Source organism: Xyrauchen texanus, chromosome 23 (assembly GCF_025860055.1).
Source record: "Xyrauchen texanus isolate HMW12.3.18 chromosome 23, RBS_HiC_50CHRs, whole genome shotgun sequence".
In the NCBI taxonomy this organism is placed as follows: Eukaryota; Metazoa; Chordata; class Actinopteri; order Cypriniformes; family Catostomidae; genus Xyrauchen; species Xyrauchen texanus.
The window spans coordinates 3,733,316-3,758,908 of NC_068298.1; the positions used below are offsets into that span (position 1 = coordinate 3,733,316).

At 38.5% G+C, this 25,593-nt stretch overlaps 2 protein-coding genes across 3 annotated transcripts in view; one reads left to right on the plus strand and one right to left on the minus strand.

The window, feature by feature from the left end:
* Nucleotides 1-519: 519 nt before the first annotated feature.
* On the plus strand, nt 520-22,822 carry LOC127663379 (T-cell leukemia homeobox protein 3-like). Its single transcript, XM_052154939.1, has 5 exons — nt 520-1,129; nt 2,102-2,336; nt 2,706-2,887; nt 22,269-22,332; nt 22,617-22,822. Exons 1-5 carry the CDS (start codon nt 715-717, stop codon nt 22,678-22,680), a joined length of 960 nt encoding a protein of 319 aa, XP_052010899.1. The 5' UTR covers nt 520-714; the 3' UTR covers nt 22,681-22,822.
* The window catches only part of LOC127663383 (Kv channel-interacting protein 1-like), a 25,794-nt gene continuing 7,132 nt past the window's right edge, over nt 6,932-25,593 (minus strand). The window contains exons 2-8 of one of the 2 annotated variants that reach the window (XM_052154946.1): nt 18,033-18,157; nt 16,033-16,102; nt 13,501-13,571; nt 13,255-13,362; nt 11,972-12,076; nt 11,106-11,168; nt 6,932-8,792 (exon numbers count right to left, since the gene is read on the minus strand). In XM_052154946.1, the coding sequence (XP_052010906.1) occupies nt 8,745-8,792; nt 11,106-11,168; nt 11,972-12,076; nt 13,255-13,362; nt 13,501-13,571; nt 16,033-16,102; nt 18,033-18,157 (590 nt within the window). In that variant the 3' untranslated portion in view covers nt 6,932-8,744. Of the gene's footprint in view, nt 8,793-10,131; nt 12,077-13,254; nt 13,363-13,500; nt 13,572-16,032; nt 16,103-18,032; nt 18,158-25,593 lie in introns of those variants that run through there. The other variant, XM_052154945.1, reaches the window with a different exon arrangement.

Below are 25,593 nucleotides of genomic sequence, written 5' to 3' on the forward strand. Positions count from 1 at the left end.
GGGTTCGTGTATTATCAATGCCATGGCACAAATCGATGGTGCATATTTAAGCAGCAATGCTGTATTTATTCGTGACGAATTGGACGATTGCAAATACCAGAATGAATCCTTTTCGCACAAAGAAACCCTCACTTTGACACAGGACACGATATTTCATCGCATGCGCATCAAATAAGGCGGTATTGATTTATTGGGAACGCAACAGGCTAAATGCAAAGCTTGTGCGTAAAATGGTTAATTCAATTCCCCATGATGAGAAACGCGGAGACCTCTAAACCAATTAGGTTGTGTTCTGATAAACAGCAATTAAGCATCTCTCAGCCACAATAAATGCGCATTTCCGAAATTAATGTGATGACATTATTGCAGATTTATATTGAATAACATGATGGGGCTCCAGTTCTAAATGTCAACCAATAGGCTGAGATGATGACGGTGTGAATCCCTCGACCAATGGAAATACGAGCTGGTGATTTTGGCCAAGTGTAGAAGTGGAAACGCCACAGTTTGACAAGAGACGCGTAGATCTCCGCGCAACGCGCGTCGGTGGCGAGACCTGTCGGAGTTTAAACAAGAAAATAGAGATACCGTCATTTGAGACCATGGACACAACAACTGTTAAATTACAATTATTTGCGGCATATTTAACGTGATTCCGCTATTTTTACCCGCTTTAATCTGCTGCGCAAGGAATCTGGTTTGCTGGAAGGAATTATGGAGCGAGGATCCCGAACCCCGGAGCTGAACGAGCAAAAACCACCTTCAAAATCCAACCAGGAACCCATACGGTTCGGGATAGACCAGATTCTGGGCTCTGTAGACCCGGAGAGCAGCCGTGCGCACAGTGGCACGGATAACACTCGCTTGGGAAGCCCAAACAAGGCCAGCCTTGCGCCTCACGCCACTCTGCCAGTCACACTCTCCGGGATCACGAGCTCGCTGGAGGACTCAGGGCGGGTGTACGGGGTGAGCAGCACTCTGGTCCCCCGTGGGGTGATTCGGGTTCCGGCGCACAGACCTCTAGCCGCAGCGGTGCCGCCGTCAATGCTGAGCGCAGTCCCGGCGCTGGGCAGCCTGTGCTTCCCATGGATGGACAATAATCGCAGGTTCTCTAAAGACAGACTGCCAGGTAAAAAGATGTGGCTTTCTGGACCACTCGACGCTCCATACTGACTCGTTTACTGTCGCAGTTGAAGCAGTTTATAGGCACGTGCTATCAGGAAAATAAAGAGCTTATTTCAGGTGGAATTTATCATTTTTAATATATAAAAAAAGTGATTTAAACTTCAACATCATCTTAAAATCATTCTGCAAATCACTCAGTGCATGTATAAATTATTTCGTGATTAATGAGACAATAAAACCGGTTTATCAGTGGTATGACAACGCCAATAATAAACATAATAAAAATAATAACAATATTATAAATTAAAACAAATTATCTTAAATTATTTAGAACACAATGTGCATGCTATAATAATGCAGATTATTATTATTGTTATTATTATTATTATTATTATTTTATTATTCTTTATAATCACACTCGCAAATTATTAAAATTGTTTAGGCCTATATTATCTATATTGTTCCAATAAAATTATTTTTTTTTTTTTACTGAAGGATGTTTTCAATAATTTGTTTTGATTAATTACTGTAATAATGACTACAGAACATCACATGTTTAATTTAATGATGACATAAACGCATAAGTCAATTAATCGAAATTAGTTAGTTCACACTTTTACGTGTTATTTCGTAAATTAAGCATCAGAATAGAAAAAGATCTCGGGCCTTAAAATGGCACGAAGTATTTTAAAATCCATGCTGATTTTTTTGTCAAATGTCTGAATTAAACGAATGAATAAAAATCAACTTTTGCACAGTCAAAATTTAGAAAATGTCGTTTAAATTGACCCTTTTCCTGCTTTGTGGCTCAAATAAATACGTTAAATGAGCACGTGATCATCGGTTGTAAATCATCCCTAAATAATTAATAAAGGCTGTTTTTCCAAGACAAAATATTTATATACCGTCAAATGCACTTGATTAATTTTGTAATTTTCATATGCACAAAACTTCAGTTTTGCTCTCTGTTTCTCAGCTCTAATTCCGTTCACCGTGACCCGGCGGATCGGTCACCCGTATCAGAACCGAACTCCGCCCAAACGGAAAAAGCCCCGCACGTCGTTCTCCCGCGTTCAGATCTGCGAGCTGGAGAAACGCTTCCACCGGCAGAAATATCTCGCCAGTGCGGAGCGGGCGTCGCTCGCCAAGAGCCTGAAAATGACGGACGCGCAGGTCAAAACCTGGTTCCAGAACCGCCGGACCAAGTGGAGGTGAGGTGGTGAAATGTCCTCAATGGTCGTTATAGTTTGTCATTTTTATTAACAAAGTAGTTGAGCACCTGTTTGAAAACCATGTGTGCATTTAGCATGAAAAAAAACTGTTTAAATTAAGTTATTTTGATTCACAATTTTTTTATATATCTGTTTAAATGACACTAAATTAATACAAATTAGGGGAAAACGCCCAGAATTAATATATGTATAATTTGAAAGTTGAAAGTTATTTTTGATGATGCATAAATAAGGACCAACTGTTTATTGAATGCCCAAAAATTAACGCTTTTATGTTCAGCTTTTCCCTAACTGTCTTTGTACATTTTCCTCTTTTGTTTTTTTCAAAATCATCCCCAAAATCTCTAGGAGGCAAACAGCAGAGGAAAGAGAGGCGGGGCGTCAGCAAGCCAATCGGATGCTGCTCCAGCTTCAGGCCGACGCCCTTCAGAAGTCCATAAGCGAATCAGTGTCCTCGGATCCTCTGTGCGTGCATAACTCCTCCCTCTACGCCCTCCAAAGCATCCAGCCATGGGCCCAAGAGAGACCTGGTAAACTGGCCCCATCAACAACAACACTGGCTTAAAATAACTCATTAAATGATGCTGGATTCGGGACAGTGACACCTTTGACTTTGAATCAGACGCTCAAGCTCCGATTTCTGATTCATCTTCAACGGAATCAAATTTAGACCGTAAGACACTTACACGACCAGTCGGAAGGTTACGCTAATCGCCTTCAACATTTGATCCGAAGGCTCATTTTAGACTTTTCGAATTTCGAAATCCGGGTCAGAGAGAGGCATTTGCAATGGAGGTCAATGGGGGGGCCAATCCGTAAACGTTAAAATACTCACTTTTTCAAAAGTATAGACTCAGGGCGTAAACAATATGCATGTAAACAAGGATGTTAGTGTGCCAAAATCACTTGACACCATTGCCGTGTAATGTTGCATCCAATTGTACAACTCCGTTGCCATGACAACGCAATGCCGCAATGTCGTAAATCCTAAATCGATGATTTCAGCCACTTCACAGCTCAAATAACACACGTTTTAACATTGGTATTAATGCAAGTGCTTTTATAAAATTATAAGCTTCACTTTTCTGCCTTTAAACCCTCCCAAAATTGGCCCCATTGACTTCCACTGTAAGCGTCTCACTGCAACATCCATTTATGCTTTTTTAAAAAACAAAAATGGCCGAGTCAAAATATGTTTTTGTGGTAATCAACATCATGCAACAAATGCTCTTAATTGAGCTCATCTTGTTTCGACCATTCCTTCACAGGCTTGTTTTGTGCATTCGTATGAATGTCTTTACAAAACAAACTATTTCTCACTTGGATTAAGTTGGAGCAGATAGTGAAGGAACAGCAAATATGTGAACTTCAACTGTTTAAAAGCTCTTGAGTTGCTCGAGTGAAGCGTTTGACTGCTTTGAAACACTTTAAATACAAGTCCTGACATGTTTAACAAACTCGTTGGTCACGACAGTAATTCCCTTCCTTTCTTTAGTGTCTCATCGTGTCAAAGAGACTTTATTGTGATTCTAAATAGCAGAAATGTGTCATATTTAAGAATGACTGCTGGTGTCTATCTGAATATGAATCAAGCTTTGATCAGGTCTTTCATACAGAATGAGAGAATCATTTAAACATCCTGAACAATCCTTTTTTTTGGGGGGGTGGGAACAGTGAGTTAAAAATATAAATGATATCTATAAAATGACCAAAACAGAAATTCACAATATGCTGATTTATGAAATAACAGTCCACTTTAATAAAGACTATCAGATAGTGTCAATTTACTAGCGGTGTACATATGAACTGTTCAAAGGGGGTCTATGACACACTCATTTTACTGTTGTTATGGTGACGATGCATTACAGAGCGATATTTGTCCTTGTCGACAAGCTAATGACTGGAAGAGCAATGGTGTGTAAATATAAACCAGAACAATCAACCTTATGCATTGAAAGATTTATTGTGAAATAGCAGTTTATTCAACATTTCAACTAAAAGGTTATTTGAGCTTCCTGTCTCCTCAATCTGTCTGACCGTGTCTTTCACTTCAGCTCTGGTTTGTCTGTCTTCTAAAACATTCACCAGTCGGCACTTTTGCACCATTTTCACGCAACAGCTCGCTCTCAGAGACTCTGTCTTTAATAACCGAATTATTCAGACCCTTATTAGAGTAATAAACTTAAAATATGTTTTAAACTCATCGTGCTGTACAGGCACAGTGATTGTTAGTATGATCAGAAACAGCAATAATAGTATTGCTATGGATATCAGAGCATATTAGTATTTGCTATGGATCTTGAAGGCGATGGCTTGTGTTTTCCAGAACAAAGGTCCGTTTCGGCCAGCCCGATCTCACGAAATGTACGTGACTGTTGCAACTTTTGTGCAAAGTGATATGTGCCTCCTTACACATATCACGGAAGTTCAGAGGTGAAATGTCCACTGAGTGGTGGCGCTAAAGTGAGTTCATTGTTCCCCCCCAAACACAGGGCTGGACTGGTAATCTGGCATACCGGGCATTTTCCCGGTGGGCCGACGCAGTTTGGGGTCGATCCGGGTGGACTGGCCATCGGGAGAACCGAGCGGGCTGGTGGGTTAGCGGCGAAAGGGTCCGAATGAGCCAAGATGAGCTAAAATGCGTTATGCAGAACGGACCGCAAAACGGCGCCGCGATATGCAGAAAAGGACAGTGAACACCCCCCATACCCCTCAACAACTTTTGGGCCAGTTGCGATCAACAAACCCGAGCTCTCTACTCTAAACCTTAAACCTAATCCTAACCAAAAGTGTCACAAAAGGCAAATGTGAGATGAAAAACACAACCGCATCATTTTGTGTTGCTTCTATGACACTTTTGTCTCACGTGTCGACTTCGGTGCTCTTCAGGACTCGTACTCTCTGGTCCTTTGCAATGCAAGTGCAACGCTCTATCAGTCGAGCTAACAAGCTTGTACATTTAGTTTGTGTAATGCAAATGTTAAAATGAGTCATGCACTATAATAAAAGTGTTTAGATGTCATAAGATAACACTGTGTGAGGAACCGAACAAAATGTAAGTGTTTATGAACTGATAATCTGCCGTTTTACTCGTGATTTGCGTGAAAGGAAATAAAAGTCGATTGTTGTTTTAGCTCCAACATTTTATTCTTATTCGGTCTTCTGTTTCACTTGGGATCAGCTTATGGAAGTAAAATGGGTGTGAAAGACATTTCATACAAACTTATATTTATCATTTATTGTCAGTCAAACAAGCTCTTTTATTTGTTTTCTCTCTTTCTCTCTCAGATTACATCACAGTATTGTGGCATTATGGCTGTTTTAAACAGCTTTCACACAGTAAAACAAAAAGAACATGTTTTGTAACTGATCCACACACACACAGACACAAACACACAGATTGCTAAAGTTTGCTACAGCACCTGTCAATCAAAATCCTCAAAAGTCTTATTTCACTGGGAGAGCTGCAATTTATACAAGAGAGAATCTCATAAACCTGCCAAGAACATTTCATACAGGTCACATTTCAGCACAAAATCAAAAGGAGGAACTAAAAAAAACATTTCTCATAAAGAAAATGTGATACTGTGACAATATTTTCATCATAATGAGGCACATTTCCCCTTCAAATCTCACAAAAATGCATTTTTAATGCAAAAATAAATAATATATATATTTTAAAAAAAATTTTTTTTAAATATATATATAACACGTAACAATTTAAATAAAAAAATAAGACATTATATATATATATGTGTATATATGCAATTATATAAATTACTAAATTTAAATAATAAAAAATATGTATACACATATATGCAACTATAAATTACGTAACAATTTAAATAAAAAAGAAATAAAAAAATAAAATAAAAATATATATATATATATATATATATATTTATATTATACATACATATACATATATACATATACATGATTATAGAAATTACTTAATTTAAATAATAAAAATACATACAATACAACTATAAATGACGTAACAATTTTTTATAATAAAAAAAAAAATCTATATATACACACACACACACACACATACACATATACATAATTAAATAAATTACTTAATTTAAATAATACAAAAAATATATGTATATACATATACGTAACTAAATTACGTAACAATTTAAATAAAAAAAAAATATATACATATTATATATATATATATATATATATATATATATATATATATATATATATATATATATATATATATATATATATATATATATATATATATATATGTAATTATATAAATTACTTAATTTAAATAAATAAATATATATAAATATATATATATATATATATATATATATATATATATATATATATATATATATATATATTTATTTATTTAAATTAAGTAATTTATATAATTACATATATATATATATATATATATATATATATATAATTAAAAGCTAATGAGAATCACTATTTATTTATTTTTATTCATCAAAGAGAAATGTAGAAAAAAAATGTCAGAATGTTTTTAGTCACAAAGCAAAAAATTAAAACGATCCTAAAATTCATTTTTATGCAGAATACATTTTCCTTTTCTTTTTTCTCCATAAAAATGTCCTGGACATGTTTTCATTAGATTCACTAATAAACAGATCTTGTACCTCCTTCAGTGACAGACAAACAGACCACTCAGGAAGCAGAGATTGGAGTAGGCGGAGCTTAAAGCAATTACAAGCCAACGGAAACAGTACGAGTGACGAGTACAAACTCTTACTAATAATGGGCACAAACATTAGATTAACAGCAAGTGACAGGATGAATCGTCGGCGCACAAGCACAATATTATAACACAGTAGTTAACACTGTAATAACAGAAACACACTAGAACATTACCATGTTGGGACAGATCACCGTACAAACAAGCAGAGACTGTCTTACAACTTTAACACTTCAGAGCACATAAAGCAAGTTCAATGAAGCTGATTAGTTGTTTCATTAGAAAACCACAGAGCCATTGGTCATAATTATGGATTAGCAAACGTTGAACGCTTCTAGCTAAATTACAGCCACAGAAGAACGGTCTTTTAGCATAGAGCAGTTAGCATGAATATGTTGAGCGTATCTCACTTGTTCTGAAAACATATACCCCAGATTTCACCACAGATGATTCTTAAAGGGACAGTGCACCCAACAATTGTAATTCTCTCATCATTTACTCACCCTCATGCCATCCCAGATGTGTTTGACATCCTTTCTTCTGCAGAACACAAATTAAGATGTTTAGAAGAATGTTTCAACTCTGTTGGTCCATACAATGCATGTGAATGGTGATCAGAACTTTGTAGCTCCAAAAAAAAAAAAAAAAAAAAATCACAAATGCAGCATAAAAGTAATCCATAAGATTTTAAATCAGAATCAATATGATAGATGTGAATGAGAAACAGATCAATATTTAAGTCCTTTATTACTCTAAATCTCCACTTTCACTTTCAGAGGTGAAAGTAAAACTAAACAGGCACCACGTGTGACTTTCAGATGTCAAAGTGAAAGTGAAAGTGGAGATTTAGAGTTATAAAATCTCACCCACATCTATGATATAGCTTCTGATGATTTGGATTTAACCACTGGAGTCTTATGGATTACTTCTATGTTTCCTTTATGTGATTTGTGGAGCTACAAAAGGTCTGGTCACCATTGACATTCACTATGGACATTAACAGTGATCAGGTATTCTTCTAAAAATCTTCATTTGTGTTCTGGTGCAGAAAGAAAGTCATACACATCTGGGATGGTATGAGGGTGAGTAAGTGATGAGAGAATTTTCATTTTGGGTGAACTGTCCCTTTAAACATATCAAAATACATTCATACAAATATCAATGATAGGCTTTCAAATACCTCACAGTAATTCAGTGCTGCAGAAAGAGTCTTTGTGTATTTGGATCGGTTGGTTCAAGTAGCTGACACACTTTTAACTTGTTTTTGGTTATGAACCGAATTCTTACATTATTCTGCAAATGAGGTCCGTTGAGGTTAAACAGCATGGGTTGAATGAAAACGGTCATTCTTTCTCCCATCCCAGTTTAATATGTAGATTCAACTGTGCTGTATGTGTCATTTGGAGGTTTGTGCGTCCAATCCAGCCCATTAGTGCAACATTGGGACAACCAATGGTGTGATTTGGAGCAGCTGTTTTTCCAATCAATGAAAGAGAAGCAGAGTGTTTGAAAATGGTGACTGTCATTGCAGAAAATACACATATCACCTTTAAACAAACATTTGGCAAGGTAAGGAGGGGATAAAAACTTTCAAACTGCCAAAGAGATTACCATAGTGGTCCTTCATTAGTCCTTATCAGCTTCAAAAGTTCATACTAATTTATCTTTTCATCCCCCTCTTCCTGTGGCTATATGACATTCTCAAAGAGCTGCAATGATTTCATGATGTTTTCATCCTGAGGAGAGAAATAAGAACAAAAGAAAGAAAGAGAAATGAGGTGGGAGGAAAACAAAGAAAGAGAAGTCAGAGAGGAAAAAACAGCAAGATGCACCAAATTTTAGAAGATTTTACAAATTCACGAGTTTCTAATATCATGTTTTTCCATACTGCAGTAGTTCCTCTTTGCCACTAGAGGTGCCCGCATTTAAAAGAGGCAGTGAATACTAGCATACTATTTACAGCATAATATATACTGCCTAAAATTATAAAGTAGTATGCGAAGCAGTTTTCCAAATGCAACAGTAAATATTTTAAGCATTGTTGTCATGTGACCTCATTATGTTGCATGTTTAATTCAGTGAGTTGCATTCAAGTATCTTGGAAATTTACATTTGCAGACACTTTCATCCAAAGCAACTTAAGGTGCATTTAAGGTATAGATATTATACATTTGTGTGTTCCCTGAATCAAACCCTTGGCCTTCGCCATGCTTTACCAGCTGAGCTTCAAGTTGAGCTAAAAAGTTGATTTCACTTCCGCTACATTTGTCAGACTGGATTTATGTGAGAAAATTCACATATTGCACAGTATACTTACTGCACAATAAGTATTAGTATGATAAAATATGAGAAATTCACATACTGTGCACAGTATGCATACTACAGAAATGGTACTAGTATGGTAAAATGTGAGAAGTTTACATGCAGTGCACAGTATGCATACTTCAGAAATAGTATGAGTAGTATGATAAAATTAGAGGATATTCAAATGCTGTGCACATTATGTATACTACAGTAATAGTACGAGTAGTATGGTAAAATTAGAGGATATTCAAATGCTCTGCACAGTATGCATACTAAAGAAATGGTACTAGTATGGTAAAATGTGAGAAGTTTACATGCTGTGCACAGTATGCATGCTACATATATGAGTAGTATGGTAAAATTAGAGGATATTCACATACTGTTTACAGTATGCATACTAAAGAAATGGTACTAGTATGGTAAAATTTGAGGATATTCACATACTGTGCACAGTATGCATACTAAAGAAATGGTACTAGTATGGTAAAATGTGAAAAGTTTACATGCTGTGCACAGTATGCATACTAAAGAAATAGTACTAGTATGGTAAAATGTGAGAAGTTTACATGCTGTGCACAGTATGCATACTAAAGAAATGGTACTAGTATGGTAAAATGTGAGAAGTTTACATGCTGTGCACAGTATGCATACTAAAGAAATAGTACTAGTATGGTAAAATTAGAGGATATTCACATACTGTGCACAGTATGCATACTACAGAAATAGTATGAGTAGTATGGTAAAATGTGAGAAATTCACATGCTATGTACAGTATGCATACTACAGAAATAGTATTAGTATGATAAATGAAAGGAAATTCATTACTGTGCACAGTATGCATACTACAGAAATAGTATGAGTAGTATGATAAAATTAGAGGATATTCACATGCTGTGCACAGTATGCATACTACAGAAATAGTATGAGTAGTATGGTGAAATTAGAGGATATTCACATGCTCTGCACAGTATGCATACTACAGAAATAGTACGAGTAGTATGGTAAAAATTAGAGGATATTCACATACTGTGCACAGTATGCATACTTCAGAAATAGTTTAAGTAGTATGGTAAAATTAGAGGATATTCACATGCTGTGCACAGTATGCATACTACAGTAATAGCACGAGTAGTATGGTAAAATTAGAGGATATTCACATGCTCTGCACAGTATGCATACTACAGAAATAGTACGAGTAGTATGGTAAAATTAGAGGATATTCACATACTGTTTACAGTATGCATACTAAAGAAATAATACTAGTATGATAAAATTAGACAATATTCACATGCTGTGCACAGTATGCATACTAAAGAAATGGTACTAGTATGGTAAAATGTGAGAAGTTTACATGCTGTGCACAGTATGCTACATATATGAGTAGTATGGTAAAATTAGAGGATATTCACATACTGTGCACAGTATGCATACTAAAGAAATATAATGAGTAGTATGGTCAAATGGAAAAGAATTTGCATACTGTACACAGTGAACACTGCATACTGCAGAAGTAGTATGCTTAGTATGGTAACCTGAGAAAATACACATAATGTACAGTGTACACACTGCATGCTAAAGAAATAGTATAACTATTTAATAAGGAAATCAACATGCTGTGCAGATTATGCATGCTGCCTAGTGCAGAAACAGAATGAGTAGTATGGTAAAACATTCAGAATACAGTATTTACTGAAAACCACAGATCAGTATGGGTAGTATGCTATATTTTGAACATGAACAGGTACCTCTTGACAGGAGTAAATAAACTCATCCAGTGTGACGACTCCATCTCTGTTCTTGTCCATTTTCTGCAGAGAAAACCTCATGTTCATCTCTCTGTATATAAACAGCTATAATACAGAACTGTACAACAAAACACAATATCATATTGCTCTACAGCAGGGGTGTCCAAACTGCGGCCCGCCAACTGCTCTGATGCGGCCCGCGAGAGGTTTTAGAAATAGAACAGATTTTGTCCCGCTATTGAGACATTTCCTGAAATTAATATTCTGAACACGGAGTGTCGCGGTCACGTGCAGACACATTTCACAGCACATGGTCTCCACTAGTGCGTTCTCTATAGTTGCCACCAGCTTCATTGGAAGAGTTCGGGAGTTTGCAATGAACAGATGATGCATTTTAATTATAGTTATAGTGATTTGGTTTGTTCTGATGTTTCATTGAAACATGGAGAAGGATTAACCGACTTCCCAGCACCATTTGAGAGTCAGGACATAAGAGAGAACGTGAGAATCTCACGCATCTCTCCCTGTACTGCACGGGCTCAGCTTTTTCCATAAAGAGGCCAATAATTGCCAACTGGATTACATTTTCAGGGGCATTTGTCCCCTGTGTCCCCTTCGCTTCTGACCCTGCATCACTTTTCTATTGCCTGTGTTCTTGTTGAGAGAAATATCCTTTATTAATACAAAATGTGATGAAAACTTGCATAATATTAGGCATAGAATATACTGTAAATATGATGCAATAGTGGCAATCGATGCGGGCCACGACACCTTATTTCTTTTTGCATCTGGCCCCCAGTAGAAAGTTTGGACACCCCTGCTCTACAAACAAACATATTAGACATGTAGGCATAGTAGAGCCTGACCCGAAAGAAAGCATCCACATGCTGTTTTGGTGTGTCAGTCTTCAGAGCGGGATACGTAAATCTGCCCATCATGTCATATATGGCTTTCACTATATCCATCATCTCCTGCAACACACACACACACACACACACACACACACACACACACACACACACACACACACACACACACACACACACACACACACACACTCATGTTGTGTTTCCATGTTTTATGGGGACTTTCCATAGACATAATGGTTTTTATACTGTACAAACTTTATATTCTATCCCCTAAACCTAACCCTACCCCTAAACCTAACCCTACCCCTAAACCTAACCCTCACAGAAAACTTTCTGCATTTTTACATTTTCAAAAAACATAATTTTGTATGATTTATAAGCTGTTTTCCTCATGGGGACCGACAAAATGTCCCCACAAGGTCAAAAATTTCGGGTTTTACTATCCTTATGGGGACATTTGGTCCCCACAAAGTGATAAATACACGCTCACACACACACACACACACACACAGAGAGAGAGAGAGAGAGAGAGAGAGAGAGAGAGAGAGAGAGAGATTTAAAGGGGTTGAAACTTCCATGAACTATGGAAAACTATATGTTTGCCTTTGGATGTTTTAGAGGTTACTTAAACCATCAGGCCTGTGTCCTGCTGAACTCATATCATTCGTGTTTAAATAAAGTGTCCAAACAAATGCATCCAGTTACAGTCTCCAGTTACCTTTAGCACTTTTTGTGAGGACTAGATTTTGGCTAGTGAAAATGCTGAGTGGCTAGTGATCTTGGAAAACTACTAGCCACAGTGGCCGATGTGCCAAAAGGTCAATAAAATGACAAACTGCAAACTGACTTTATAAACCTTGTCATGGGAGTGGTGGTGGCGTAGTGGGCTAAAGCACATAATTGGTAATCAGAAGGTTGCTGGTTCGATCCCCACAGCCACCACCATTGTGTCCTTGAGCAAGGCACTTAACTCCAGGTTGCTCCGGGGGGATTGTCCCTGTAATAAGTGCCCTGTGAGTCGCTTTAGATAAAAGCGTCTGCCAAATGCATAAATGTAAATGATTATGACATAATTTCACTCGCTTTTGGCGCCCCTCGCTGGACATTTTACTGGGAAAATGCAGCAAAACTTGTAATACAGCACATAATTTCGTTTTGCAAACGTGTTGCCGTGGTCACAATGTTCCTGAGTTCAAGCTGCATTTATAACCTCACAAACACACACACAGATACATAAACATCCTTAAAATACACACATGCATTCACACTAAGATACACACCTCTTTATTAATGTACCCATCTCTGTTAATGTCATACAGATTGAACGTCCACTGTAACTTCTCTGTTGTTGTTCCTCTCAACAAGATGGACAGAGCTGTGACAAAGTCCTGAGAGAGAGAAACAGAGAGAGAGAGACAATGGGAAAACAGTGATTTATCTTTAAAGCGCAATAAAAATCAGTTAAAACAATAGAAGTTTTCAAAAGCGATGAACAATAAATGAAAAGAGAAAGACAGAGTGATTACCTCAAATTTGATGGATCCGTTTTGGGAGGAGTCAAAGGCATTGAACAGGTAATGTGCGTATGTGCTGGCATCTGCAGAAGAGAGAAAGTGAGGTTTTATGCAGACACAAGCACATGTATGCTTACTGTAGCTAGGGCATCCCATAGGCTTGTATTGTTTTCACAAAGCAAAATATGATGACTGACTCAAATTCCACAATTCTCAATATAATATTGAACCATTTGGTACGACATCCACGGTTCAATACGCACTTGTGAATTGTGTTTATTTTTGGATTTGCCTTTAAATGATTTCCGTGCCTTTTAATTGGCTCTTTGTGTGTGTCCGTGAGGCTACGCGAGTAAATATCCAATCACTATGCACTAAAGTTAGGGGTCGCTTAACCATGCTTGCAATGCTGGTGTCAGATTTCACACTTTAACATGGCGAATGGTGCAGCGAGGCTCCAGTACGAGGAAGCACCACCATGTGGAGACATTTCGGTTTTGCCGTTGAGTACAATGCTGAGGAAGAAAAAAAAACGGTAACCAAAAAAAGGACTGTGTGCAGGCATTGTTTTACACATGTCGACATCCATCTGTCCATCTATTCATCCATCCACCTATTTATCCATCCATCCATCTGTCCATCCATCCTTCTTTCTGTCTGTCTGTCTGTCCGTCCATCCATCCATCCATCTTTCTGTCTGTCTGTCTGTCCGTCCATCCATCCATCCATCCACTCATAAGTCTCTCTAGCCAGCAACCCATCCATTTATATCCCTATCCATCCGTCCATCAATCCATCCATCTGTCCATCTATTCATCCATCCACCTATTTATCCATCCATCTTTCTGTCTGTCTATCTATCAGTCTGTCCGTCCATCCATCCATACATCCTTCTTTCTGTCTGTCCATCCATCTGTCCATCTATTCATCCATCCACCTATTTATCCATCCATCCATCTGTCCATCCATCCTTCTTTCTGTCTGTCAGTCTGTCCGTCCGTCCGTCCGTCCATCCATCCATCTGTCCATCCATCTTTCTGTCTGTCTGTCCATCCATCTGTCCATCTGTCCATCCATCTTTCTGTCTGTCTGTCCATCCATCTGTCCATCCATCCATCCACTCATAAGTCTCTCTAGCCAGCCACCCATCCAATTATATATCTATCCGTCCGTCCATCAATCAATCCATCCATCCACCTATTTATCCATCCATCCATCTTTCTTTCTGTCTATCTATCAGTCTGTCCATCCATCCATCCTTCTTTCTGTCTGTCCGTCCATCCATCCATCCATCCATCCACTCATAAGTCTCTCTAACCAGCAACCCATCCATTTATATCCCTATCCATCCATCCATCAATCCATCCATCTGTCCATCTATTCATCCATCCACCTGTTTATCTATCCATCTTTGTCAGTCTATCTATCAGTCTGTCCATCCATCCATCCTTCTTTCTGTCTGTCCATCCATCTGTCCATCTATTCATCCATCCACCTATTTATCCATCCATCCATCCATCTGTCCATCCATCCTTCTTTCTGTCTGTCTATCTATCTATCAGTCTGTCCATCCATCCGTCCGTTCGTCCATCCATCCATCCATCTGTCCATCCATCCATCCACTCATAAGTCTCTCTAGCCAGCCACCCATCCAATTATATATCTAACCGTCCATCCATCAATCCATCCATCCACCTATTTATCCATCCATCCATCTGTCCATCCATCCATCTTTCTGTCTATCCATCCATCTGTCCATCCATCCATCCACTCATAAGTCTCTCTAGCCAGCAACCCATCCATTTATATCCCTATCCATCCGTCCATCAATCCATCCATCTGTCCATCTATTCATCCATCCACCTATTTATCCATCCATCTTTCTGTCTGTCTATCTATCAGTCTGTCTGTCCATCCATCCATCCATCCATCCATCAATCCTTCTTTCTGTCTGTCCATCCATCTGTCCATCTATTCATCCATCCATTTATATATCTATCTGTCCGTCCATCAATCTGTCCATCTATTCATCCATCCACCTATTTATCATTCCATCCATCTGTCCATCCATCCTTCTTTCTGTCCGTCTATCAGTCTGTCTGTCCATCCATCCATCCTTTCTGTCTGTGTCTATCCGTCCGTCCATCCATTCACCTATTTATCTATCTATCTATCCGTCCGTCCATCCATTCGTCCGTCCATCCATTCATCCGTCCACCTATCTATCCATCCATCCATCCATCTATCTATCTATCTATCTATCATGCAATTTTAAAAGTCACAGTAGCTTCAAAATTAACATTTAAGAGATGAATGTGTATAGTTTATGTTCTAGAACAAAACATAAAAGTCTCTCAAGTCATTTTTAACCACAGGCCTTATTGTAGTCATAAATCTAAAACTGCCATTATATCTATAAAAAAACACACATACTGTAGGGAACTCTTGAGGAACCCATGGCTCGAAAATGTTAATAGTCTTATGGGCTTATTGGACTACAACCTGAACTCTATAGAGATGCTTGACTTAACACCAGTCACTGACCTCCATGAGGAAAGAACTGTGAGTAAATCTGTTTGAACGTCTCTTCATTGACAACTCCACTGGGGCATTCCTGGGAAACAGCGAGAAAAAGATGATAGTACATGGTGTCAGTCAAGCGCAGTGAGTGGCAGTTTGTCATGGAAACGTATCTAAAGGGTCATTCACACTAACAGCGACTCAATAAATGGTGGTTGCCAACTCACTACACTATTGGTTGCTAGGGGGCATTCCTATTTGAGTGCAGTATCCAACTTTATAGATTCACTCCGACTGGTGCAGTAGTAGTTGCTGCATTGCATCAATTTACATTTGCAAGAAGTTGAGCTGCATTGCGAGCCACCTCTGTCACCTTAATTCGCCAACCCTCCTAAATCACTGTCAGTGTGAACACCCATAAACAGTACATCTGGCCTTGTGTCATATACAGGTGAAACTCGAAAAATTAGAATATCGTGCAAAAGTTCATTAATTTCAGTAATTCAACTTAAAAGGTGAAACTAATATATGATATAGACTCATTACAAGCAAAGTAAGATATTTCAAGCCTTTATTTGATATAATTTTTATGATTATGGCTTACAGCTTATGAAAACCCCAAATTCAGAATCTCAGAAAATTAGAATATTACATGAAATCAATAAAAAAGGATTTTAAATACAGAAATGTCGGCCCTCTGAAAAGTACAATCATGCATATGTACTCAGTACTTGGTTTGGGCCCTTTTGCATTAATTACTGCCTCAATGCGGCGTGGCATGGATGCCATCAGCCTGTGGCACTGCTGAGGTGTTATGGAAGACCAAGATGCTTCAATAGCGGCCTTCAGCTCTTCTGCATTGTTTGGTCTCATGTCTCTCATCTTTCTCTTGGCAATGCCCCATAGATTCTCTATGGGGTTCAGGTCAGGCGAGTTTGCTGGCCAATCAAGCACAATAATACCATGGTCACTGAACCAGGTTTTGGTACTTTTGGCAGTGTGGGCAGGTGCCAAGTCCTGCTGGAACATGAAGTCAGCATCTCCATAAACCTTGTCTACTGAAGGAAGCATGAAGTGCTCTAAAATGTCCGGTAGGCGGCTGTGTTGACTCTGGACTTAATAAAGCACAGTGGACCAACACCAGCCGATGACATGGCTCCCCAAACCAACACAGACTGTGGAAACTTCACACTGGACTTCAAGCATCTTGGATTGTGTGCCTCTCCATTCTTCCTCCAGACTCTGGGACCTTGGTTTCCAAATGAGATGCAAAATTTGCTCTCATCAGAAAAGAGGACTTTGGACCACTGAGCAACAGACCAGTTCTTTTTCTTTAGCCCAGGTAAGACGTTTGACATTTGAAGCCCATGTCCAGGACCCGTCTGTGTGTGGTGGCTCTTGATGCAGTAACTCCAGCCTCAGTCCACTCCTTGTGAAGCTCCCCACACATTTGAATGGCCTTTTCCTGACAATCCTCTCCAGGCTACGGTCATCCCTGCTGCTTGTGCACCTTTTTCTTCCACACTTTTCCCTTCCACTTAACTTTCTATTAATGTGCTTTGATACAGCACTTTGAGAACATCCAACTTCTTTTGCAATTACCTTTTGAGGCTTTCCCTCCTTGTGGAGGGTGTCAATGATGGTTTTCTGCACAACTGTCAGGTCAGCAGTCTTCCCCATGATTGTGAATTCAACTGAACCAGACTGAGAGACCATTTAAAAGGCTCAGGAACCCTTTGCATGTGTTTAGCTGATTAGAGTGTGACACTTTGAGCCTACAATACTGAACCTTTTCACAATATTCAAATTTTCTGAGATTCTGAATTTGGGGTTTTCATAAGCTGTAAGCCATAATCATCAAAATTATATCAAATAAAGGCTTGAAATATCTTACTTTGCTTGTAATGAGTCTATATAATATATTAGTTTCACCTTTTAAGTTGAATTACTGAAATTAATGAACTTTTGCACGATATTCAAATTTTTCGAGTTTCACCTGTAATAGGAAACATGTGTTTGCATACATTCTTAAAGCCTCTGTACAGCACTTGTAGTTCCTTCTTGCTGAAGTTTGTTAGCGCCTCAAGCTGCTCCAAACCTTCTGGACGATGACACACTACAGACAGCTCAAAATCATCATCGATCTTATCTAGAGAGAGAGAGAGAGAGAGAGAGAGAGAGAGAGAGAGGTTAAAAACATGAAGCATGTAACATTTACTTATTTCCAACACATTTTCACTCAGTAATCTGCCATACCAGAACGTTTACTCTCTTTGGAAAACCATGCACTGATCATGCACATTAAGACTAGAAACATTAAGAAAGATCATTTTATTATGTTGTCTTATCTATCTATCTATCTATCTATCTATCTATCTATCTATCTATCTATCTATCTATCTATCTATCTATCTATCCATCTATCTATTTGTCCTCCTATCCATCCATCTATAAATTATTCAGCCATCCACATATTTATCCATCCATCTATCTGTCCTGCTATCAATCCATCCATCCATCTAGCCATCTGTCCATCCATCCATCTATCCATCCATCCATCCACCAATTTATCCATCCATACATCCATCTATCAGTCGACCTATCCATCCATCCATCTATAAATCTATCCAGCCATCCACCAATGTATCTATCCATCCATCCATCCATCCATCCATCTATAAATCCATCCAGCCATCCACCGACCTATCCATCCATCCATCCATCTATAAATCTATCCACCTATCCATCCATCCATTCATCCATCTATTCATCCATCCACATATTTATCTATCTATCCATCCATCCATCCATCCATCCATCTATAAATCCATCCAGCCATCCACCGACCTATCCATCCATCCATCCATCCATCTATAAATCTATCCACCTATCCATCCATCCATTCATCCATCTATTCATCCATCCACATATTTATCTATCTATCCATCCACCGACCTATCCATCCATCCATCCATCCATCTATAAATCTATCCACCTATCCATCCATCCATTCATCCATCTATTCATCCATCCACATATTTATCTATCTATCCATCCATCCATCCATCCATCCATCTATAAATCCATCCAGCCATCCACCGACCTATCCATCCATCCATCCATCCATCTATAAATCTATCCACCTATCCATCCATCCATTCATCCATCTATTCATCCATCTACATATTTATCTATCTATCCATCCATCCATCCTTCTGTCTGTTTGTCTGTCCATCCATCCATCCATCCATCCATCAGTCCAACCGTCCATCTATCGGTCCATCCATCCATCCATCCTTCCATCAGTCCAACCGTCCATCTATCGGTCCATCCATCCATCGGTCCATCCATCCATCTATCCATTTCTAAAGCCATCCATCCATCCATCCATCCATCCAAAGTACTGTGCAAATGTTTTAGGCACTTGTGAAAAATGTTGCATAGTGAGAACGTCTTCAAAAATAATGACATAACCAGTTTTATCAATTTATCAACTAATGTCATACAAAGTCCAGTAAACATAAAAAAGCTAAATCAATATCTGATGTGACCACCTTTGCCTTCAAAAGCCTTTGGGCTCTGTGGTGCCATGACATCTGTTGCAGGCCTCCCTGTTCTTCTATTCGAATCTTTTCTATTTACAAATGTAATGTTTATTTCATATTGACACACTAAAGCTGAAGATATAAATAACCATATTAAGATAAATGCTTTAGTGAAACATCTTATGTGCCTAAGACTTTTGCACAGTACTGTATATATATATCCATCCATCCATTTATAAATCCATCCAGCCATCCACCTATTTATCTATCCTTCTATAAATCTATCCATTCATCTGTGCGTCCTTTCATCCATCCTATCATCTACCTATCTACTATATCCATCCACCTGTCTGTCTGTCTGTCCGTCCATCCATCCATCCAATAATCTACCTATCTACTGTATCTATTCACCTATATCTATCCATCCATCCATTTATAAATATATCCAGCCATCCACCTATCCATCCACCTATCCATCCATCCATCATCTATAAATCCATCCAGCCATCCACCTATTTATCTATCCATCTATCCTTCTATAAATCTATCCATCCATCTATCTTTCGATTCATCCATCCATCCTATCATCTACCCACCTGTCTGTCTGTCCATCCATCCAATAATCTACCTATCTACTGTATCATTTCACCTATATTGATCCATCCATCCATTTATAAATCTATCCATCCATCCACCTATTTATCTATCTATCTATCCTTCTATAAATCTATCCATCCATCTGTCTGTCCTTTCATCCATCCTATCATCTACCTATCTACTATATCTATCCACCTGTCTTTCCATCCATCCATCTACCTGTCTGTCTGTCTGTCCGTCCATCCATCCATCCAATAATCTACCTATCTACTGTATCTATTCACCTATATCTATCCATCCATCCATCCATTTATAAATCTATCCAGCCAGCCACCTATTTATCTATCCTTCTATAAATCTATCCATCCATCTGTGCATCCTTCTATCGTCCATCCATCCATCCATCCAACTTTCGATCCGTTCATCCATCCAATAATCTACCTATCTACTGTATCCATTCACCTATATCCATCCATCCATCCATCCATCCAATAATCTACCTATCTACTGTATCCATTCACCTATATCCATCCATCCATCCATCTATATTTCCATCCATCTCTCCATCAGTCCATCCATCTGTCTTACTGTAAGTTCTGTTAATCTTTCACACCTCAAGTTTTTAAAACTTTTTTAAACTTTCAGGCCAGGCTTTGTCAAGCCTCAGCAAGTTGACTTACTGATTTCACGTTGATTTTAACAACTTTAAGGAGAAATCATTTGAACTTGAAAACAAACGAAGAACAAACAAATTGGCAAATGACTAATCAAACAATGCTGTGCACACACACACACACACACACACACACACACACACAGTTGTGTTTCCATGTTTTATGGGGACTTTCCATAGACATAATGGTTTTTATACTGTAGAAACTTTATATTCTATTCCCTAAACCTAACCCTACCCCTAAACCTAACCCTCACAGAAAACTTTCTGCATTTTTACATTTTCAAAAAACATAATTTAGTATGATTTATAAGCTGTTTTCCTCATGGGGACCGACAAAATGTCCCCACAAGGTCAAAAATTTCGGGTTTTACTATCCTTATGGGGACATTTGGTCCCCACAAAGTGATAAATACACGCTCACACACACACACACACACACACACACACACACACACACACACACACACACACACACACACACACATTATCACTTTTACACAAATCACTATAATAATAATGTAAAAGATTATTGTCTCACAAAATTAATAAAACATCATAACCCCAAAACAAATACCATGTAAAACACTGCAACAATAAATAAAATAACTTAAAGCATCGATAAAAGCATCCAATCATACCTTTCAAATATCTAAATAATTTTGTTTTTATATTTACCCCAAAATGTACCAAATTCACTTCAGCAACTTCATATTTAGCATTTTGATTTGAAGATGTAAAATATTTATTATAGTCTACAAGAGGGAAAAACACAGACTCTTTAGAATAAGAAATGGCTAATAACGGCATGTTAATCATAATACATATTTAGGTGAGGTTCGTACGTGTGTGTGTGTGTGTGTGTGTGTGTGTGTGTGTGTGTGTGTGAGCGTGTATTTATCACTTTGTGGGGACCAAATGTCCCCATAAGGATAGTAAAACCCGAATTTTTTGACCTTGTGGGGACATTTTGTCGGTCCCCATGAGGAAAACAGCTTATAAATCATACTAAATTATGTTTTTTGAAAATGTAAAAATGCAGAAAGTTTTCTGTGAGGGTTAAGTTTAGGGGTAGGGTTAGGTTTAGGGGATAGGATATAAAGTTTGTACAGTATAAAAACCATTATGTCTATGGAAAGTCCCCATAAAACATGGAAACACAACATGTGTGTGTGTGTGTGTGTGTAAGGTGTGAAAGTGAAAGCTCTGAAGGACACACAGGTGAGGTCAGAGATCATGTGCCTAAAGCTGCTCTTCTCCTCACTTTGTCCTTTAGCAGACACATGCACTGCGCGCACACACACACACACACACACACACACACACACACCCCATCACAAGAATGTATATATCTATGCACGAACACGCTTGCATAACTAAAGTTACAGCAGCTCCCTTTATTTCTCCTAAACATGATTATGTCTGCATGTGTTCCTGTTTGACAGATTCAGACTGTAATTCTCCGGCAGAGAGATGGATTTCAAAGCTCAATATGACGTACTGGCACAGGCAAGTTAAACTATTCACCAAATAGACATTTAGCTCAGAATCATATTCAGCTGTTTAGTCTGTTAAAGACACACTGCTCTGATAGAAAAGTAGCTGAAAATCTAAATATCACGTTGAATAACAGATAATCGAAAGAAATATATGCACGCACAGAATCTGTCCATCCATCCACATCTAGTCTCGTTGACACAAGCTATGAAAAATGCTTTTTGAAAAATGTTTTGTGCAATTTGAGAAACTAAGTTGTGTGTGTGTGTGTGTGTGTGTGTGTGTCTCACCCTCAGTGCTGAGGAGTCCGAGTGTGTGCAGGAGTTTGAGAGATCCACACAGCAGCAGGACTATAGCTAAAGTATGCAGTCCATCCACCTCTCCTTTCTCCATCTCTGTCTTTATTCTCTTCTTTTATCTGTATTAACCTGCTTTACTTTTCACTCTCTCATTACGGTTTCATCTGAACTATTGTCCGGAGTTCTCAGCGTCTGTCTTTATATCAGAGGCGGAGCTAGGGGGTGGCCAGGGACCGAATCCTATATAGCCACCCCAATGGCAATTGCCATTTTGCAATTTTTTTTGTCTTGGGCTAATGATTTTCATTACCATAATAGTCTTTTTTTTTTTTTAACTGTATCACAGATGTTGTATTATTTAAAACCAGTGAAAATGAAAGGCAGTGCCAAGGGAGTACTACGTTGATGTATAAATACTTGATTTAGGGCTGGACTGGTAATCGGGCATACCGGGAATTTCAGTGGGCCGACGCACTTTGGGGCCGATTAGGGGCGGACTGGCCATCGGGAGAACAGAGCGGGCCGGTGGGTCAGCCGCGAAACGTGCCGAATACGTTATGCAGAATGGACCACAAAACGGCGCCGCGATATGCAGATAAGCACAGTGAACAACCCATAACCACCCCCAACCGCTCAACAACTTTTGGCTCACCCTCCCACCCCACCCCACCCTTCAACAAGTTTTAGGCTGTTTGCCATGTAAAATCCCGTGCCGATTTCTCTTCCCAGTCCAGCCCTGTTTGTGGTAATGAGAACATCAAAATGATCCTCTTTTTGCATTGCGGTGATGAGAGACGGGGAGTAAAATGTGACAAACTGTCACTTTTTCCAGTTGGCCGACGCACTTTGGGGCCGATTAGGGGCGGACTGGCCATCGGGAGAACCGAGCGGGCCGGTGGGTCGGCCGCGAAACATGCCGAATAGGCCGCAATAAGCTAAAATGAGCCGCCACGTTATGTAGAACGGACCACAAAACGGCGCCGCGACATGCAGATAAGGACAGTGAACACCCCCAAAACCACCCCCAACCGCTCAACAACGTTTGCCCCCCTTCAACAAGTTTTAGGCTGTTTGCCATGTAAAATCTCGGGCCGATTTCTCTTCCCAGTCCAGCCCTGTTTGTGGTAATGAGAGCATCAAAATGATCCTCTTTTTGCATTGCGGTGATGAGAGACGGGGAGTAAAATGTGAAGAAAGGTCACGTTATAAACAAATATTAATTGCCCTAAAAATAAGCTTCATTTAAATGCAAAGTACATAACCTAGTCTCATAGAAGGAACATTACTAGAACTACATTTTGGCATTTCGTCGCAGAATTGTTACGTTAAGTCTCTAGAAGCGCTACAGCAACCGTGTGTTTTATTCACTTCCAACCAAATCAAGACTACAAATGGCTGATTATGACTTCATAAGCACTTAGATTTCTCACTATTACTCACACAATACTGTGTTATGATATTGAAACACTTTGACTATAACATCATTGAAAAACGATACATTGTAACGCTTGTATTACAGACTACATTTACACACTTATTCCAATGTGATTAGCTTCCGCGGTAGCTCATCTGATTTTTGGACCCGGACGTCTGCGGTTCGAGATCATTCAAGCACGCAATTTGACATGAGACGAACGTGTCCGAAGTGACATGACGTGGTTGCTTTAGAAAATGTGTTTTACATGTCACATTTGCTTTTAGGACACTATCGGTTTGGTTTAGGTTTTGGTCGTGTTGTTCACCTCTTGTTTGATTTTAGATCGTTATTGGTTGGGTTTAGGCTAAAGTTTTAGGTTAGGGAGGGAAGTGTTACTCATCAAACCTCCATCTAATAGTCAACATAAAAACCCATTTCACTTGCTTTTGGCGCCCCCCGCTGGTCAGTTCACTGGGAAACTGCAGCCAAATATGTAACGAGTGTGAATATGAGTTGAACATGCACACACATGATGTTAAATTGGAAACTGAATTGCAATAATCAAGCAATTTAATTTTATTTGAAAGTAACACAAAACTGTCCCACAAAAGTTTTGAAAAAAAAAAAAAAATAATGCAACAGCAGCCTAAATATTTACATACTTTTAAGTAATATTTAATATGTTTATATATTTCTGTAAACAAAGTGCAATCGTGTCAAAGAAAAATAATTACCACTTTATCAAAACTATTTTCATTTTGACATACAACCTATCTGTTCAAATAAATGTTTGGCCCATGTGTTGTATGATTACATGTTTATAGCTGATACATTAAATACCTTAACTCAGCAATTACATGAATTTCTTTGAATTTACTTCCATTTTACTTTAATTCTACTTTAACAAAATCTAATTAATATTCTGCATCCTACTTGTAAACTGAATTGGAATTTAAAAGCCATTATCTATTTAATGTGTGAGTGTGTGTGTGTGTGAGAGAGAGTGTTTGTGTGTGTGAGTGTTTGTGAGAGTGTGTTTGTTTGTTTGTGAGAGTGTTTGTGTTTGTGAGAGTGTTTGTGTGTGTGAGTGTTTGTGAGAGAGTGTTTGTGAGAGTGTGTTTGTGAGTGTGTTTGTGTGTGTGAGTGTTTGTGAGAGTGTGTTTGTGAGTGTGTGTTTGTGATTGTGTTTGTGAGTGTTTGTGAGTGTGTTTGTGTGTGTGAGTGTTTGTGAGAGTGTGTTTGTGAGTGTGTGTTTGTGAGTGTTTGTGAGTGTTTGTGAGTGTGTTTGTGAGAGTGTGTTTGTGAGTGTGTTTGTGTGTGTGAGTGTTTGTGAGAGTGTGTTTGTGAGTGTGTGTTTGTGAGTGTGTGTTTGTGAGTGTGTTTGTGAGTGTGTTTGTGAGAGTGTTTGTTTGTGAGTGTGTTTGTGAGAGTGTTTGTGTGTTTGAGTGTTTGCGAGAGTGTTTGTGTGTGTGAGTGTTTGTGAGAGTGTGTTTGTGAGTGTGTGTTTGTGAGTGTGTTTGTGAGAGTGTGTTTGTGAGAGTGTGTTTGTGAGAGTGT